The 15,340-nt window shown below is 34.9% G+C and overlaps 1 protein-coding gene across 1 annotated transcript; it reads right to left on the bottom strand.

Annotated features, from left to right (window-relative positions):
• Window positions 1–6,515: 6,515 nt before the first annotated feature.
• Window positions 6,516–15,321, bottom strand: LOC147564009 (binding protein). Its single transcript, XM_086642787.1, has 13 exons — window positions 14,307–15,321; window positions 13,914–14,092; window positions 13,612–13,832; window positions 12,353–12,561; window positions 12,142–12,244; window positions 11,263–11,426; window positions 10,522–10,660; window positions 9,626–9,802; window positions 9,386–9,522; window positions 8,134–8,454; window positions 7,901–8,040; window positions 7,709–7,806; window positions 6,516–7,172 (listed from the first exon to the last, which is right to left on the bottom strand). The coding sequence occupies exons 1-13, from the start codon at window positions 14,459–14,461 to the stop codon at window positions 6,681–6,683; spliced, it is 2,535 nt and encodes an 844-aa protein (XP_086498913.1). The 5' UTR covers window positions 14,462–15,321; the 3' UTR covers window positions 6,516–6,680.
• Between the last annotated feature and the right edge of the window lie 19 nt (window positions 15,322–15,340).

Below are 15,340 nucleotides of genomic sequence, written 5' to 3'. Positions count from 1 at the left end.
CAGAAAATGAATGTTTAGTCCTTTACCGTTTTGAAAGAAACATTGTTAATACATAATGTGTTATGTATGCCATATATAAAAAAATGAAATAAAGTATGAAACTTTAACAATAAATAACAGGTACTTTATGAAACAAAACAAGAATCAATAAACAGAAAAAACACTGTAACTTTGACATCTAGACATACTTTAAGTAATTTGCACTAAATATCCATTATAATTATTATTTTGGCGTAAAATCCTATATTAATATTAGGGTGGACTAAATGTGTGTTTAAGGGTAGATTTTTGGACTAAAAACTCAAAAATTATTTAAAAAGATCCATAATGATATATATTGAATTAACACTTGTTTATAATAATAACAATAATAATTAATCTAGTATCCACTTATAAGAAGTACTATATAAAAATGAAAATATAGTCAATTGATATCCATTTGCTAGGGTGGCCAATAAGAATTGAGATATATGGTACTTGTAAACTAATATTATGCACATAATTAAATTCCTAAAAGGTTGATATCACAATATAGCACCAATCTTATATTAATTGTTGAGATGATTAAGTACCACTTTATGTCCAAGGAGTCACATTAATGTACTGTATTTGACAATTTTGTGCAGTATATATCATGAAAAAACACTTGTATATCCTATATAAGAAGTAGATGATCGAGCTTAGTTTACTTTTTTTATTTTGTTTTTCTTAATGAGACTTAACGGTAATAATCAGTTTTTTTCCATGGCCTAAACCGGATCACTTATGTTGTTCTTCAATTATCATTTGACTCATTGTATGAATTTCAAACATGATGTGCTCCAAATTTAAGAAAAAAAAATATGGTCGACGGATAAAGGGTTATAATTGGTCAGATATTTAAGTGGAGAATCACGTTCGAGTTTCTACAAAAAAAAAGTAGAGAATTGATGCATAGCAATATTATTTGTGTATTAAAATGAAGAATACAATTATTTATTTATTTTTGGGAATTGAAGAATACAATTGAACTACTCAATATTATTAGTGATTTATTCAAGTCCACTTCAATATATTTAATATTAATTGGACATACCTAGAAAAAGGAAATCTATGGAAGACAAAAAGGAAAAGAAAAAGAAAAAGGAAAAAGGTAGAGTTATGAACCTATGTAACTATTTCTAATTGTTTTCTTCCAATGTCCCTCTTTGGTTTGATGAAGAGTGAGAAGAACTTCCATTTGTAAAGACATGGTTTAGAAAAAATACCAATCTAACTAATAAAGATTGGATTCCGTTTCTTTAGCAAATAAAGAAGAAATTGGATTCCTATTAAAAGGCAAAAATGTTCCATGAAACAAAATAAGAGTTGGAAGCCATCTTTGGTTTCAAATGACTCTTCAAAGAGATCTACAGCCTAGAGGCCCATCCATATATATATAAATATATTCTCGGTAACGAAAACTATAGGGGGTTGTATTGGCGAGATCCAACGGTGAACAGCTGCCCAAAAGAAAAACCACTTGGAAGTCCGAGGACCTTTAGTACCGTACCCTACTCCCAAACCAGCAGCCTTCACGCCAAGCAAGGCCGCCCTTGTCCCTTTCCTTTCTCCATTCAGCCTCCTTCTCTGCTTTGTTCCAATAGAGTTTAAGGCAAAGCAAAAGTGGTTCATATGCCTACTTGACGAAAGGGACGAACTTTGTTTCGTTTCCGGGTTTATGAATCACGACATAATCCAAAGGAAGGAGCGACGCTTTGGTTATCGGTGAACGCTTCGTGAACGCTTCCAAAGGCGATCCCCATTCACTTATAGTAATATAGGGGCGCTCCCTATATATATATATATATATATATATATAAATATTAGTTTTTGGTTCTTAATTTGTGATCAACTCACCCTCTTGGCCCCCTGTAAATGTCCGACAGTTCGACTTTGGTCTCCAAAATCAAGAAAGTTGCAATTTTTCTCAGAACTACCCTTAGGGGTTAAAATGAAGTTAATTCCAAAAAAAAATTAAAAACATAAACGCCACCTCATCTCTCTCTCTCTTCCATTTCATCACCTCTCTCCTCCACTTCACCTCTCTTGTCACCTCATTATGTTCACGTGCGAAGGTCATCGACTGTCCAATTTTTTAACCGGAGACCTTCAAACATAATAAAAAAAAAAAAAAAAAAATTCCTTCTTCTCTCTCATCATCTCTCCTCTCACTCTCTCTCTTTCTGGTGCGAGAAGCGGGGAGCCCTTCGCCGACTGTCGGTCTGACTTGAGGTTGAATTTATCTCTATCTAGAGTCGAATTTCAGAATTTTATTTTTGTCTGACTCATTTGAATGACACACTTAGATTAGTTTTGAGTCTTTTTCTTTTAGAAGAAAAACGAAATAGTTCATTAAAAAGCAAAGTAATTGTAACAAAAAATGCTCCCAAAACTTTGAACAAATTTACAAGCTGGTTACATTAAAAGTCTCAAGCCTGGCATCCAAATTACAGATAAAGTCATTAAAATTTGTGGTCTTGGTCCATGGTTGTTTTATTCTCCAATGGAACACCAACCCCTTAATCTTAACAACTATGTTTTATATTCTTTCTGCTTCAAGTATGTTGGTATTTCTTTCACTCAAATAATCCAAAATGTTGTCGGAAGAATGCATAGGTTGATGAAGCTCTTCTTATCTTTGATTTTCTTGGAGTACCACAACCATTTTTGAAGGAGGTGCCCACAACCACTAATATCTCTAATTCCTTAAGGTGGATTTAAGCAAGCTAAATATATGGTAGTAGTTGTGGAAATACCATGTGATAAGTACGATAACTGTCAAATTTAAATTTTACAGGGACTGAAGGCCCCTAAAGTTCTGCGAAATTACTAGTCTAAAGTTCAACAAAACTGAATTTGCACTTGTATGTGATCAATCTTGGACCTTTGTATTATGGAATAGGTGCATTACCAAATTAAACATTTTTTGTAAGTATAATAATAACGGACACCAGCATGAAATGTAAATGGCGGATCATACGCATCACGCATGCCTAGTAGTTCTGAGTTATTTTATATAGGGATCGCTTAAGAAATAAAGATAACAGTTTCTTAACATAAAGTTCTAAAATAAAAATATAAAAATAAATTAAGTCTAAGTCAAGTCTTTTATTTTAAATTAATCCTAGTCAATTAGTCCAGAAGTTGACTGGGACTTCACGCTTAACATGGATGACTTTGAACTTCCATGCATGTATGATGTATGAAGTAAATTATCTATATACTAATTAACCAATTAATATAGTTTTGCTTATATATATAATATTTTTTGAAGTAAATTATTTTTCTTTAATTTTCATAGACTTAGTTCTTAAAGCAAATCATTTCCATTCCACTAGATTGTGTCAATAATGAATTGTTTGCATGCACAAATCAAAAGCACTGCAAACAAAAGTACTTCTACTTTAGCCTTATGAACAACTCGCTTGTTAATTAAAAATCCAAGAATTTTGATTTCAATGCTTGGGTGTAACTCTCTGCAAGCATATTACTTTAGTGGTCCTTGACTCCTTGCATTAAGTTATTTGAAGACTACTATAAAGTTACTTTATCGCAATTTAATCCTTTGAGTTGTTTGAAAAACCACTTAAATATTTATGTCCGGGCGAATTACATTTGAACTTTCTAGCCTCTTATATTAGTCTAAAAATAGCCAACATGGCCACAATTAGACGTCAAAAGAAAATTTGATAATGGTTGTCGATTTCTGAAAAAATAGTCTAATCCAACATAATTTCTCCAGCTGAGATGCATACATACTAAATTCAACCAAAGTAAGTTTCACTAGCGGTTCTAGTTCCGACACATAAAGCTAATTTGCCAAAGAAGGTAATAGTACAACTTAGTTCGGCTCCTTGTCTAGCAAATCTGAGTTTTCAATGTCGGAATGAAGCTCGAGTATCTTTGTAGGAATTTTTCTTTTCAAATTTGTTAAAAAGATCCGAAGTTAGAGAGAAGTAGAATGAAAGAGTATCATCATGGAGTTGGGTGACAACAACTTTTAGGAAGTCCAATATATTTGAGTAAGAAAGAAGAAAACAACATCAAAAGATATTTCAATTAAAGAATATACAATGATGATGAGAAGTTTTGTGCATTTTCAACAAAGAAAATAGTTTTGGTGCATTATGTACCCTATTTATGGCCATTCTGATGTGGGCTGGGTTGCTATAACTAAATGGGCTTGAATGTTGACTAAAGAAAGTTAAAGTCCTATAAGCACCGTCTTCTTTTGGGAGTGTTGGCACCTCATCGAAGTGTTTTCCCTCCGGGCAAAATAATTGTGTCTGATATCAGATAAATAATTTCATAGAAATAAATGATTTTCCGAAGTGGAGAAATCCAAGGTATGCAAGCATATGCTCTTTAAGTTGCTTAGCTCATCCAACCATATACATTGCAAACTCGAAGACGTCTCTAACTTTGTAAGATTAAGGCTATCAGATGAGACTATTTCTTCTATTCCGTCTATCCAACACACACCACGTCTTTTATCTTTTAAGGTCCTTAGCGTAAGCAAGCCATTAAGGTTCTTTATGGCATTGCAGCTAGAAACCGAAACATCTTTAGGGTTTGAAACGTACAACTCGTCCTCATGTTGATGAGGCAAAACTACCTTATTATCATCCCACACTATCTCTGAAGTTTGCATCCCCTAAGGGCGGATTCTCATCTCTTTTAAAGCACAAGAAAAACTCACCGAAAGTTCTCTTAAATTCGTCAAGTTAGCAAGATTAATAGATTGTGAAGCTGATGATGAAGACTGTGAAAGTGTGAGGGAGGTGATACCTTACCATTATTAATTCTAAGACATCTAGTACATAATCGAAATGTTGAGGTGCTTACCAACTTTTGAACAGACACAAGATTGCCAAAGTGAAAACGTTCAAGTGTTCACTGCGGTTGACACGGCCTGGAGAACCAGATTTGCACAGAGCCTCGGAAGACATATTCAGGATTTTGACAAACAAGAAATTTGTGTTGCTTTTGGACGATATTTCGCAACACATTGATTTACAATGTTTAGGAGTTCCTTCTTCCAACTTAACTACTTATGAAACCAACAAGTCTATGGTCGTTTTCACTACTAGATCTGAGGTTATTTGCGGGCAATTTAAGCAAAAATCTACTTTCATCCTTATATGGGCTTCCATTTGCCTAAATACAACCTCAGATCTAGTACTGAAAACGACTATAGACTTGATCATCTCCAATTCTCCATTAACAAACTTCCACAACTCTGCAAGCTTTGGTTTCATTTTCATACCAACAACCATAGTTGTTGTTGGCATCTCTTGAATCTTTTCCTGTGGTAGAAGAGAGAATAAATAGGCTGCACACTTTCTTTATGATTGCTCTTAAATTTCACCGTTGTATGGTATAAATGGAAATAAATAAGGCGTTGGATACGTGGTCCAGTAGTAGAAATAAATAAGGTGGTGATTACGTGGTCCAGAGTAGTCTTGATCTTCTCTACAATAGCTAACTTACAACCACAATGAAAACCATGAACAACTACATGTCATTGTTCTCCACCGTCTGTCTTTAATTGATTACATTTACCAGACAACTCAAAAATAAAATAACTTTTAACTATCTCACATTTATAACGCGATTCAAGTTTATTACTAGTTTCCTAGGCTACTATTCATTATCTTATTGGTCGAACTTTCATCTTCTGATGTTGCTCCATCTCCATCTTTGATATACTTTAATACCCCCTTCCATTGGACTACGAAACTTAAGAATACGAATATTGCATCAAACCGTCCCAAAAAGTCTTCATCTTGAATTAGATGCCTCGTAGTCATCTTGAGTACGGAAAGACAAAACGAAACTTGTGTATTATCAAACTAACAGGAGAAGCACTAAGAAGATGATTATTGCACTAAACGATCGGAAAAATCTCAATCCCAAACTTCGATTCTTGATTAGTCACCTTAAGCAAGAAAATGAAGATTTTGCGAACTCCAATTGCATGACAAAGTATACAAACATACCTTGTCAAGAATATCGTTTTATCTTGTTTGTAGAGCAATCACTTGGATAAAGTTTTAAAAGTAAAAATAAGATTCTTTCATTATATTAGTTACTTTACCAAATACATAAAACGTTACGAGCTAAAGATCATATCATATGAAAGGATTTTAGCAAATTTTATGTTATGCAAACTAGCATAGGAAATCTCGTACAAACATCAATATTTCTGAAGTTAGGTTTAATGAAATCCGAAAAGTCAATACTGGTATTGAATTTCCACTTCAAATGACCCAGACACAGCCTAACTGTTCTGCTATGCCGTCTGAAAATTGTCACATTCGTACATATTATTTAATGATATGTACTAAAGATCAACTGTCCATCGAGAGTGAAAAAGTCTATCGAGAGTTCAAAAAAAGTACTCAAAAATAAGGAGTGAATTTTGCCTTGTGAACTCCTCTAGCATTATTTATAATAAAATCAACAAGGAGAAGAGATGAAATGACTCCATAAACTACAAAAAAGAGAAGCTGTTTTAAGCATAAATTATTACTTAAACACTGCATAATTGTGTCACTGATGTATAATTGCCTAAAACACAAACACAAGCTGTAAAAACCCTAGAAACAGTTAATGACAAAATTGAAAACACCTCAACCTCTTAAAATAAAGAAACCAACTTATCTTTTCTTACGAGTCTTTGAGCCTTCTTGATTCTTCTTTTGTTTCTTATATTGTTCGTACAATTTTATGGATGAAACAGTGTGATTCAAATCTCTCCTTAATCTTTCATTTTCCGTGATGCCTCGAAGCACATTAAAATGTTCTGATAGTCTCTTTCTTAGATCATCTTCATCTAGTGAACATGGTGAATCTTGAATTAGTTCATCACTTAATGTAGAAGATCCACTTAACCTCTTTCTCTTTTTGTTTGACGCCAATAGGTTTCCCTTTGGGTTGAAAGTTTCTTGCTCAAGTGATAAATCAATGAGAGCTTGCTGAGGAGTGGTTGTTGATAGATAAACTTGATTCTGATCAGTCGACAAGTTTGAAATGCCGGAAGCTGCAGCAGCAACTTTAGGGTGATAGTGTTTGCTTAGCAGACTAAGTTCCCACAGAACAGATGCGAGTGCCCCACTTTGGTTTGGGTCCGATGCGAAAGGCTGGTATTTCTGCAGACAAATGGAAACATGTGAGAGGGAGTAATTCCTATCACAACTTCCCCTAATGAATGGTAGTAATTATTCTTTTATTGTTCGAATCTAACTGGTCTGAATTAGATTGCTTCGAGTCTGACCAGCTTTAATCAGGGGCAATAGTCATTTCAGGTTATTTAAGACAATAAGTTCTTAATTCATACTTATTTTATGTCCGGCTCAAGTAGATCCAAAATCATCACGAGTCAGTCACACGAGTTAGATAAAAACAGACATTCTACCTGGCTCGAGTCAATTCATATCTGAGTTTGACTCGTAAAATACACCAACTATATATCAAAATAGTCGTGCATTAGGGCCAGAATGGCATAATAAAAATCCAATAACTAAACATTTTATCAGGCACGAATAGATTTGGGTTAGAATTATTATTCGTGAAGGTGTGAGATTTATGTCCAATAGAAAATGCATCGCTATCCCTAGAGACTGCCTGCCTAGCGTAGGTAGATTATAAGAATGTTTTGCATTTAAAAAGAAATAAAATAGCTTACCGCAACTGAACCTGAAACGGAACCGCCACCTGCATCATTCTCTAACAAATTCCGACACTTAATGTTCTTCTGAAGTAGATCCCTCAGCGTGACCAATGCTACAACGAGTTCAATGAAGTCAATAGTTCAATACAATAGAAGAATATGGCCGAAAGAGAAGATGTTTCACTTTGACAAACGGACGAGATTTACCTGCCATGGCCTCTGCAGATCCAAAACACAAAGAAAATGTAGCAAGGCGTTTTATAAATGCAGCTGCCCTTTGCATATCATGTTGCCTTCCTTCACACAGTACTGTCTTTAGAGCTTCAGCCAAAACCTCACCCTGATCTCTGATAATTGTTTACGATTTACCAAACTATTATTAACATAGAATGCGGATAAAAACATGAAAGAACTGATCAAAATTCATTTGGGTATAAAACCTGTCAGGTCTGTATTCAAGTATCAGGTTGTATAGCTGAACAAAAAACTCGTGCAGATCCACGTTCAATGCATCAAGATTAATCCTCATCACTCTGAAGGCAACAGTGCAACATCTGAGTCGCTCAGTAACAGTCAAACCATATTCTGGAGAAGAGTCATTGTTGCTACCACCACTAGCGAGTTTTTTAAGGGAATTCATAAGATCGCCCATAAAATCTAAGTCGATCAGATGAGAAAACTTTCCCAACCCATTTAAGCAAGGAGCAAGTAGTGGATATCTCCCAAATCCCCCGGATCCAGAGCCAGTAACCAATTTTGATCTGGAATCAACCAAACGAAAAACAGTCAACTAGTATAGAAACGAAGATAACAAGAACTATGCACATTTAAGATTTACTCGACTAGACGTCTCATCTTATCAAAGCAACAGGGACCAATACCAATTAGCAAACAAAATTTAGACCAGAACTACCATCTTTTTACCTGTAAAATAAATTAATATAAAAGAGATGGCCACGAAGACCAGGTATGGATAACATCAAGAAGACATAAAATATAAGAAAAAATATCCTGAATCATATGAAAAGGAAGAGTAATTCCTATGCTAATATCATAACCTGAGTTGAAAACATTTGCAAAAAAATATGTTTTGCAGATTAATGAACACCAATGCACTCAAGGAAGCTCGAAACGGATGGAACAAGGACCTATGACTAAAACGACTCCTCAGAAATACTCATCCAGCCGGCCAATTTGAAAAAATACTGTTCTAACTCCAAACATGACTAGTCGATTTCAATATTTATTTATTTCCTTTTCTTTGCATAACAGCTTATATATCTGAGATGATTCGCATCTCACTGAAATACCGGATAGATAATTTGCATATCAGAGATATAATTTGCATATCAGAGAAATATCAGAAGATTTGCAAGCCAGCGGATTATCAAATAATTTGCAAGTCAGCAAATTATCGGATAATTTCAATATGGCAAGGTAAGGTAAGTAATATGTCAGGATATACATTAACATTTACCAATTACCAATATGCTATTGGACTTCCCTCGAGTGCACAAGTTGATACAAAGTCACCATTAAGCTAAACAAAAGTAAGAATAATAGCCACAACTACCCTCTTCAATTTTGACAATCATGTCTTTACATGCCTAAACTCTAAACCTATGTCGTATTGTGGGGCTTGTGTGGACACTGGTAGGGGGAATAGGGGGAGAGTCTACGTAGCTGACGGACCTGGCGGGACTTGTTTGAGTTGTGTGCTTCAAGATGCGAAAATATGTCTGGAATACAGCAGAAAGAGTCTCTGTTTGCATCGCTTTACGCTCCAGCACATCTGGGGCGAATGAAACAGCCTTCAAATCCGCATCGACCTACATAAAATCATACAAATAAACTCTTCATTCAAGTAACAAGCTACTAAAGTGAACAACATCGAAAAGATAGTTTTTCTAGATTGAACTTCAAAAAAAATACCTCTTCTCTAGTCTTTGTAGTCAGTTCTTGCCTACTTCTCTTTCCCTTGTTCACTTGCACTTTCTTTGGATCTTCCGAGTTTTTCATTCTCTTTTGTTCTTTTTTACCAACTCTTTTGTCACCCTTCGACATATCAGGCTTCCCAATATCTTCATCAAAAGTCAACGACAGGAAAACCTGAAAACACATGCGTAGGCCACAAAGAAAGATAAATCAATATGAAGAAATAAGCAAAATAATCAACCACATTTTCACCATTCACCAATAAAAATTATGGTTGCATAGATAAAAAAAATGTCCTACTAATTGAAAGTATTGTTTGGTCGAGCATTGAGCAAAGAAAACCACAGCGAGAGACTTCTCGCAGCAGAATGGTTAGATACTTAGATATTCAAGTAAAACTAATGACTTCTACAAACTATTTCAAATCCCAATTTTACGAAGTTCTCTTGCCCTATGAACTAAATTCCATCTGTTCTTAAAAGGGACTTTTGCTGACCACATTTCATATCTATTTGAATTTTGTCAGTAATATAGTGCTGTTTCCATTTCCAATTAACATAAAATAACTAAAACGCCCTTTAGCTTTTTCAGTCCATTCTTGGTAGTTTTTCTCGAATTGGGTTTCAAGATCAATTCTCTGTTCAAATATCCTCAATATCAGGTTATCATTGTTTTACTTTTGATTTAAGTTGCTTCCGTATAGGTCCCTTGGCAATTGAAGCTATATAATATAGTAAGGGGTGTTATTAGTTAATCATTTCATTCAACAAAACTTCTGTTCAAACTTTTTTCCACGAATGCGTTTGATACCTTCGAGCAAATATGCTTCAATATCTAATATAAGGAAAGGACATACCCAAACAGTAGTTTGTATAAAGAATAAAATCTCATACCTCAACTATATCCGGATGCAACTGGCAATCATGAAATTTAACAAGATTGGCAATTAAATTAACAGCCTCCACAGTTGCTTCACCACCGTGCTTTCCCGCATTAACAAAAAGTGACTTTATAGTTGAACAACAGAGTTTCCTGTAACAATCACATATTCAAAGATAAAGCGCTTAAAATCGAGAGAACCATTGTAAACATCAAGGCAGTTGTACTACTGTAGTAGGAACTCGTCATGGGCCATAAACCTGACGTTCAACAATTTTGTGTAATATTTGGAAGCAATTGTTGAAACATAGTATTTTCTAGTTTTCTTCTTTCCTAGGTTGTTCAAAAACGACATAGGAACCTTGTAAATATTTTATCCTTTTCTGTTCAATTCATTCAAAATTTTCATAAAAAAAAAAAACAATCCTAACATCAAACCAAACCCCTTTTGAACATTAATAATCCAAAACTACGGACTACAGATTATAGCAATAAATGTAAACATATTTATGAACTGAATTACTAGATATAACAGAACCTCCTTCAACAAAAAAAAAAATAGATATAACAGAACCTTATGACATCATCTGTTCAATTCATTCAAAATTTTCATTAAAAAAAAAAATCCTAACAACCAAAGACAGCATCATCAAACCAACCCCCTTTTGAACATTAATACCCCAAAACTACGGACTACAGATTATAGCAATAAATGTGAACATATTTATGAACTGAATTACTAGATATAACAGAACCTTATGACATCATCTGAGGAGGTCATGTTGTTAACGACAGCAGCTAACAAGTTCTCACGGAAATTGAAATGGGGAACTGCATCCAGCAATGAACACATGCAACGGACAGCAACATGCTGAAAGGACGTTTGCTTTTGTATGGCGATTAGCTTCTGTAGGTACGCCTGATAAACATAAGAGAATAAGTTATGTCATCCTTCGAAGGTAAGAAAAGTAGAAAACAGACAAATGGTTTTTAAAATCTAAAATTCTGTTTTTGGATAAATATAGATAGAACTGAACAGATTTGAGGGTGGACATCGTAAAATCAATAAAACAGTCCATGGTGCTGACCATCAGCATGGAAAATGACAGTTTAAAACTGTTGTTTTAACCAAAGCTGTTAATTGCAATGGTAAAAAAAACAGAAAAAAATCACTCAAAATGGGTAATAACTGTCCAAAAAGGTGAACCGGGTCGAGCTAGCTGTCCTCTTCTGTTTTGCTACACCATGAAAAAATACAATGGTTCTTTAATGGTAAAACATGAATAATGGAAATAGAAGGCCATTTGGACTGACAAAAGATATAATTTTTAGTCTTCCACCTTAACCAATAAGAGGTTGTTTCCTACTTTCCTCACAGTTGTTTTTAACTTTTAGTACCACACTGCGTGTGAGAGCCCCAGTCTAATCCCACATTTTCGCCTACTCAGATGAAATGAGAATAAACAACCCATATTAACATTCTAAGAGGCCAGCTATCATTTCCATGCTATATTGTTCATTTCAGAAGTTACATCAATATGAAATGAAATCACAATCCCGTAACCAGTCATGTCAAATAAATTAATTAATGTGCTTATAGAAATACAAGTCACTCCATAAGAACAAATTCAAACCTTATAGCAAGTGAGAAGAGTTGATTCATAGAATCGCATTTTTTTAATAGCCTTGGAAACATTCATCTCCATCTCCTTTTCAGTGGGGAGCCTAATGCGGTAACTGTTGCACAATATGATCGAAAGGTTAAGTTCAAGAAGCAACTAACTCAAACAGTAGAGGTGAGTGAAGAACTACGAGGAAAACAACAGGATAAAGCATAAAAGGTACCCAGGAATAATGTCTTTGAAAACAGCCAATAAGGAGAGGAGACCAAGCTTAACAATCGTGTGATCTTCATCTTTTGATAACTGCAAGATATCTTTAAGGGATTTAATATTCGACTCCGGATCAGTAAGCAAGGACATTCCCAACTCTGCTAGTTTATGCTTCTTTTCTGTAACCATTTCCTCCGCTGAAAGATCTTGTTTCACCTCTTCCTGGAGACATATAATATCATGAATAGTTTCAGATGCTACTGCATAAAGCTAATAACTGAATGGTTTTAGAAAATGATTGCATATCATGTTTTTACAATCTCAAGACGTAGAGAAAAACATTCAGAAGAGATAACAGAGGTCAATCACTGACCTGGGTGATATTTTAAACTAGTACTAATGTACTATTAAGCTAGAGTAATAACAACGGAACTCTTACAAATTTAATGCATGGCTGAGAACAACTCTAAAACTATAAGACTGAAAAATTGTTCTGTAATAGCAATAAGCAAAATGCTAAGGAAGAAAGGTGCTTGTATCGCAGCTTCTGGGGACGTGAAATAACACTTAAGAATCAAAACATCACATTGCAAAACCCAATATTTCTTAATATACCCTACATGCTAACGTTTACATGTTTACTAACCAAACGTCAGCCATGTCCAATCTTGGTAGTCTGAGGGAGATCATAACAAAATACGATTTCGGCAAGATTGAACGCAAGACATGTTTTAAGCACGAGATGGAAGTTTTAGGTGGAATTTACATTTCCATTCAACTGAGAAGTTGTTTATCCCATTACATCACTCCTCACTTTGCTCGGCCGATTTTTTTCTTTTTCCTGTCTTCATATTTTTAGATGGTATAATTAGACCTATACATATAATATAATGCATGTGGCAAATATCTATTACAGCGTAAATAGCAACATAGGCCCATTGTAAACCCTACGAAAAGAGATTTGATACTCTTAGAAAAGCAACAACCTACTAAATAGATTCCTAAACTCTTAAACTAAACTATGTATCAACTATTGACCTCTTTCCTAACAATTTAACCAGTAGTTTCACGGCCCATTAAGCTCAAAAGAAATACAATCAGTAAGTTTCTATTCCGTGTGCAACCATGTGAGAGCTTTTAGGTAAGGAAAACAAAATATGTCTAACACATGAAACAATTGAGACTTTACCTCTATAAATTATATAATCTGTTACTTTATCATAACTTATATAAATTATAGTCCATAGCTCATGAGCATAAGAAGGAAATTACCAGCACTTGAGCTTGCGGATTTACTTTCACCTCCTCCTCGTCGTCGGCACTAATTTGCTCCTTCATTTGCTTCTTTGCCTCTTTCTTACTTTTCTTCAGCTTGGCTCTCCTTTCTGGTTTTGTAAGCTTAACAACACTTTTATCTGCCTCACCATCTTTATCCTCTTCATCACTTTCATCTTCCTCTGGTTCATCTTTAGCAAACTTGGATTTCTTCGAAGCTGAATTATTACATGTAATCGATAAAATTTCCAACAGAAAAAAACACAAAAAGGGTACATTGAAAAAGAAGAAAAACTTACAAGTCGTTCGGTAAACCAAAGTTCCGTCCAAGTTCTTTATAGGAAGGGCGTCTACTGGATCGACTCGAAGCACTTCTTTTTGTTTTTCTTTTTCTCTCTCTAAAGACCTCTTCTGAACACTCTTCTCATACAGAGCCTCTATAACATCTTCTTTCTTATTCGCAACACGACTTACGTGCCTTTCAGTAGACAAACAGAAAAACTAATAACATCAGGCAATAGGTATAAAACAATTAACAAGCAAGAATCGATCACCAAATTGAAAAAACAGAACTTGAGTATTTTTAATAGAAATGTATGATACAATGTTAATTATCTGAAGTGTAAACAGTAGTTTCTGCTTCATAAACCCTAAATTTTAACAATAACTAATTGTGGGGTAAGAAACCATACCTGTTAATAGATTGGGTATCTACCCTTTTAAGAAAACCGGCGAACGTCGGATTTTCCTTCACAAACTGCAAATCTTCATCTGAGACTACGATTTCGTCTTCTGTGATATCCGGTGGAAGCTGGGGAGGGAGGATGACGTTCTTCTTCCTTCCCATTGGATGTCAAATACTTTACCGGCAGATGATCTGCGTGTGTTTGAGAAAGGAAGGGGAAGGGAGAGTACTTTTATCTGGTATTGGAGTGTGATTAGGGTTTAGGGATGAATTTCTAGGGTTTTGATTACGCGCAACTTGTAATAGCAAAAATGGTGAAACCCGCGGGTCCACACGACACGGCTGTGTGCTTGTGTCGACTACGAAACGGACCGGCATGGCCTATTTACGAGTGGGGTCAACACGACACGGCCCGCTAACAACTCGTAGCCCAGTCGGTTAGTGCGTTACTCTGCAATGCAGAGGTCTCAGGTTCGATCCACTGGAAGTGTAAATCCGGAAAATACTGAACTTGAGTTATTATTAGTATAAATAATGTAATAGATTTGTCGGGATTTAGGCCTCTTTTATCTTGTTGGACTTTAAGGCTTATTTCACAATTTAACTTAGGTGGTTATCGTGCTTATCACATCGTCGATGTATCAATGCCTTGTAACGTAGTCGATTTCTCAAAAAAAAGAAAAAACTTATGATCCGTCATAGGTTTGGCGGGGCATAGCAGGCTTGGGATTTTGGCTTCTCAGACCCTGTAATCTTGGCTTGTAAGGAACGACGACATGATTCGTCTCGTCACGAATCGTTTCCAACCCACCACGCCACACCACGCAAAATCCGTGAAAATGGGTTATATAAGATAAAAACGAATAACAATTGAGAATTTCACTTGACAATAATATTAAGTAAATTTAATAGATTCTACTCGGTCATTACTTTAAGTTCAGAAAACGAATACATAAACAAAGAAAGTTTAAGTTTAGGATAAACAAATTAAGTTACAACTTTTTAAACTAAAATTTATTTCGCGAATCTAACTTTTACAAA

This window comes from Eschscholzia californica, unplaced genomic scaffold, assembly GCF_041429995.1.
Source record: "Eschscholzia californica isolate CP2 unplaced genomic scaffold, dmEscCali1.0.p SCAF_1, whole genome shotgun sequence".
Lineage (NCBI taxonomy): Eukaryota > Viridiplantae > Streptophyta > Magnoliopsida > Ranunculales > Papaveraceae > Eschscholzia > Eschscholzia californica.
Note: the sequence above shows the minus strand (reverse complement) of the source record. Positions and strands in the feature narration are given on the sequence as shown.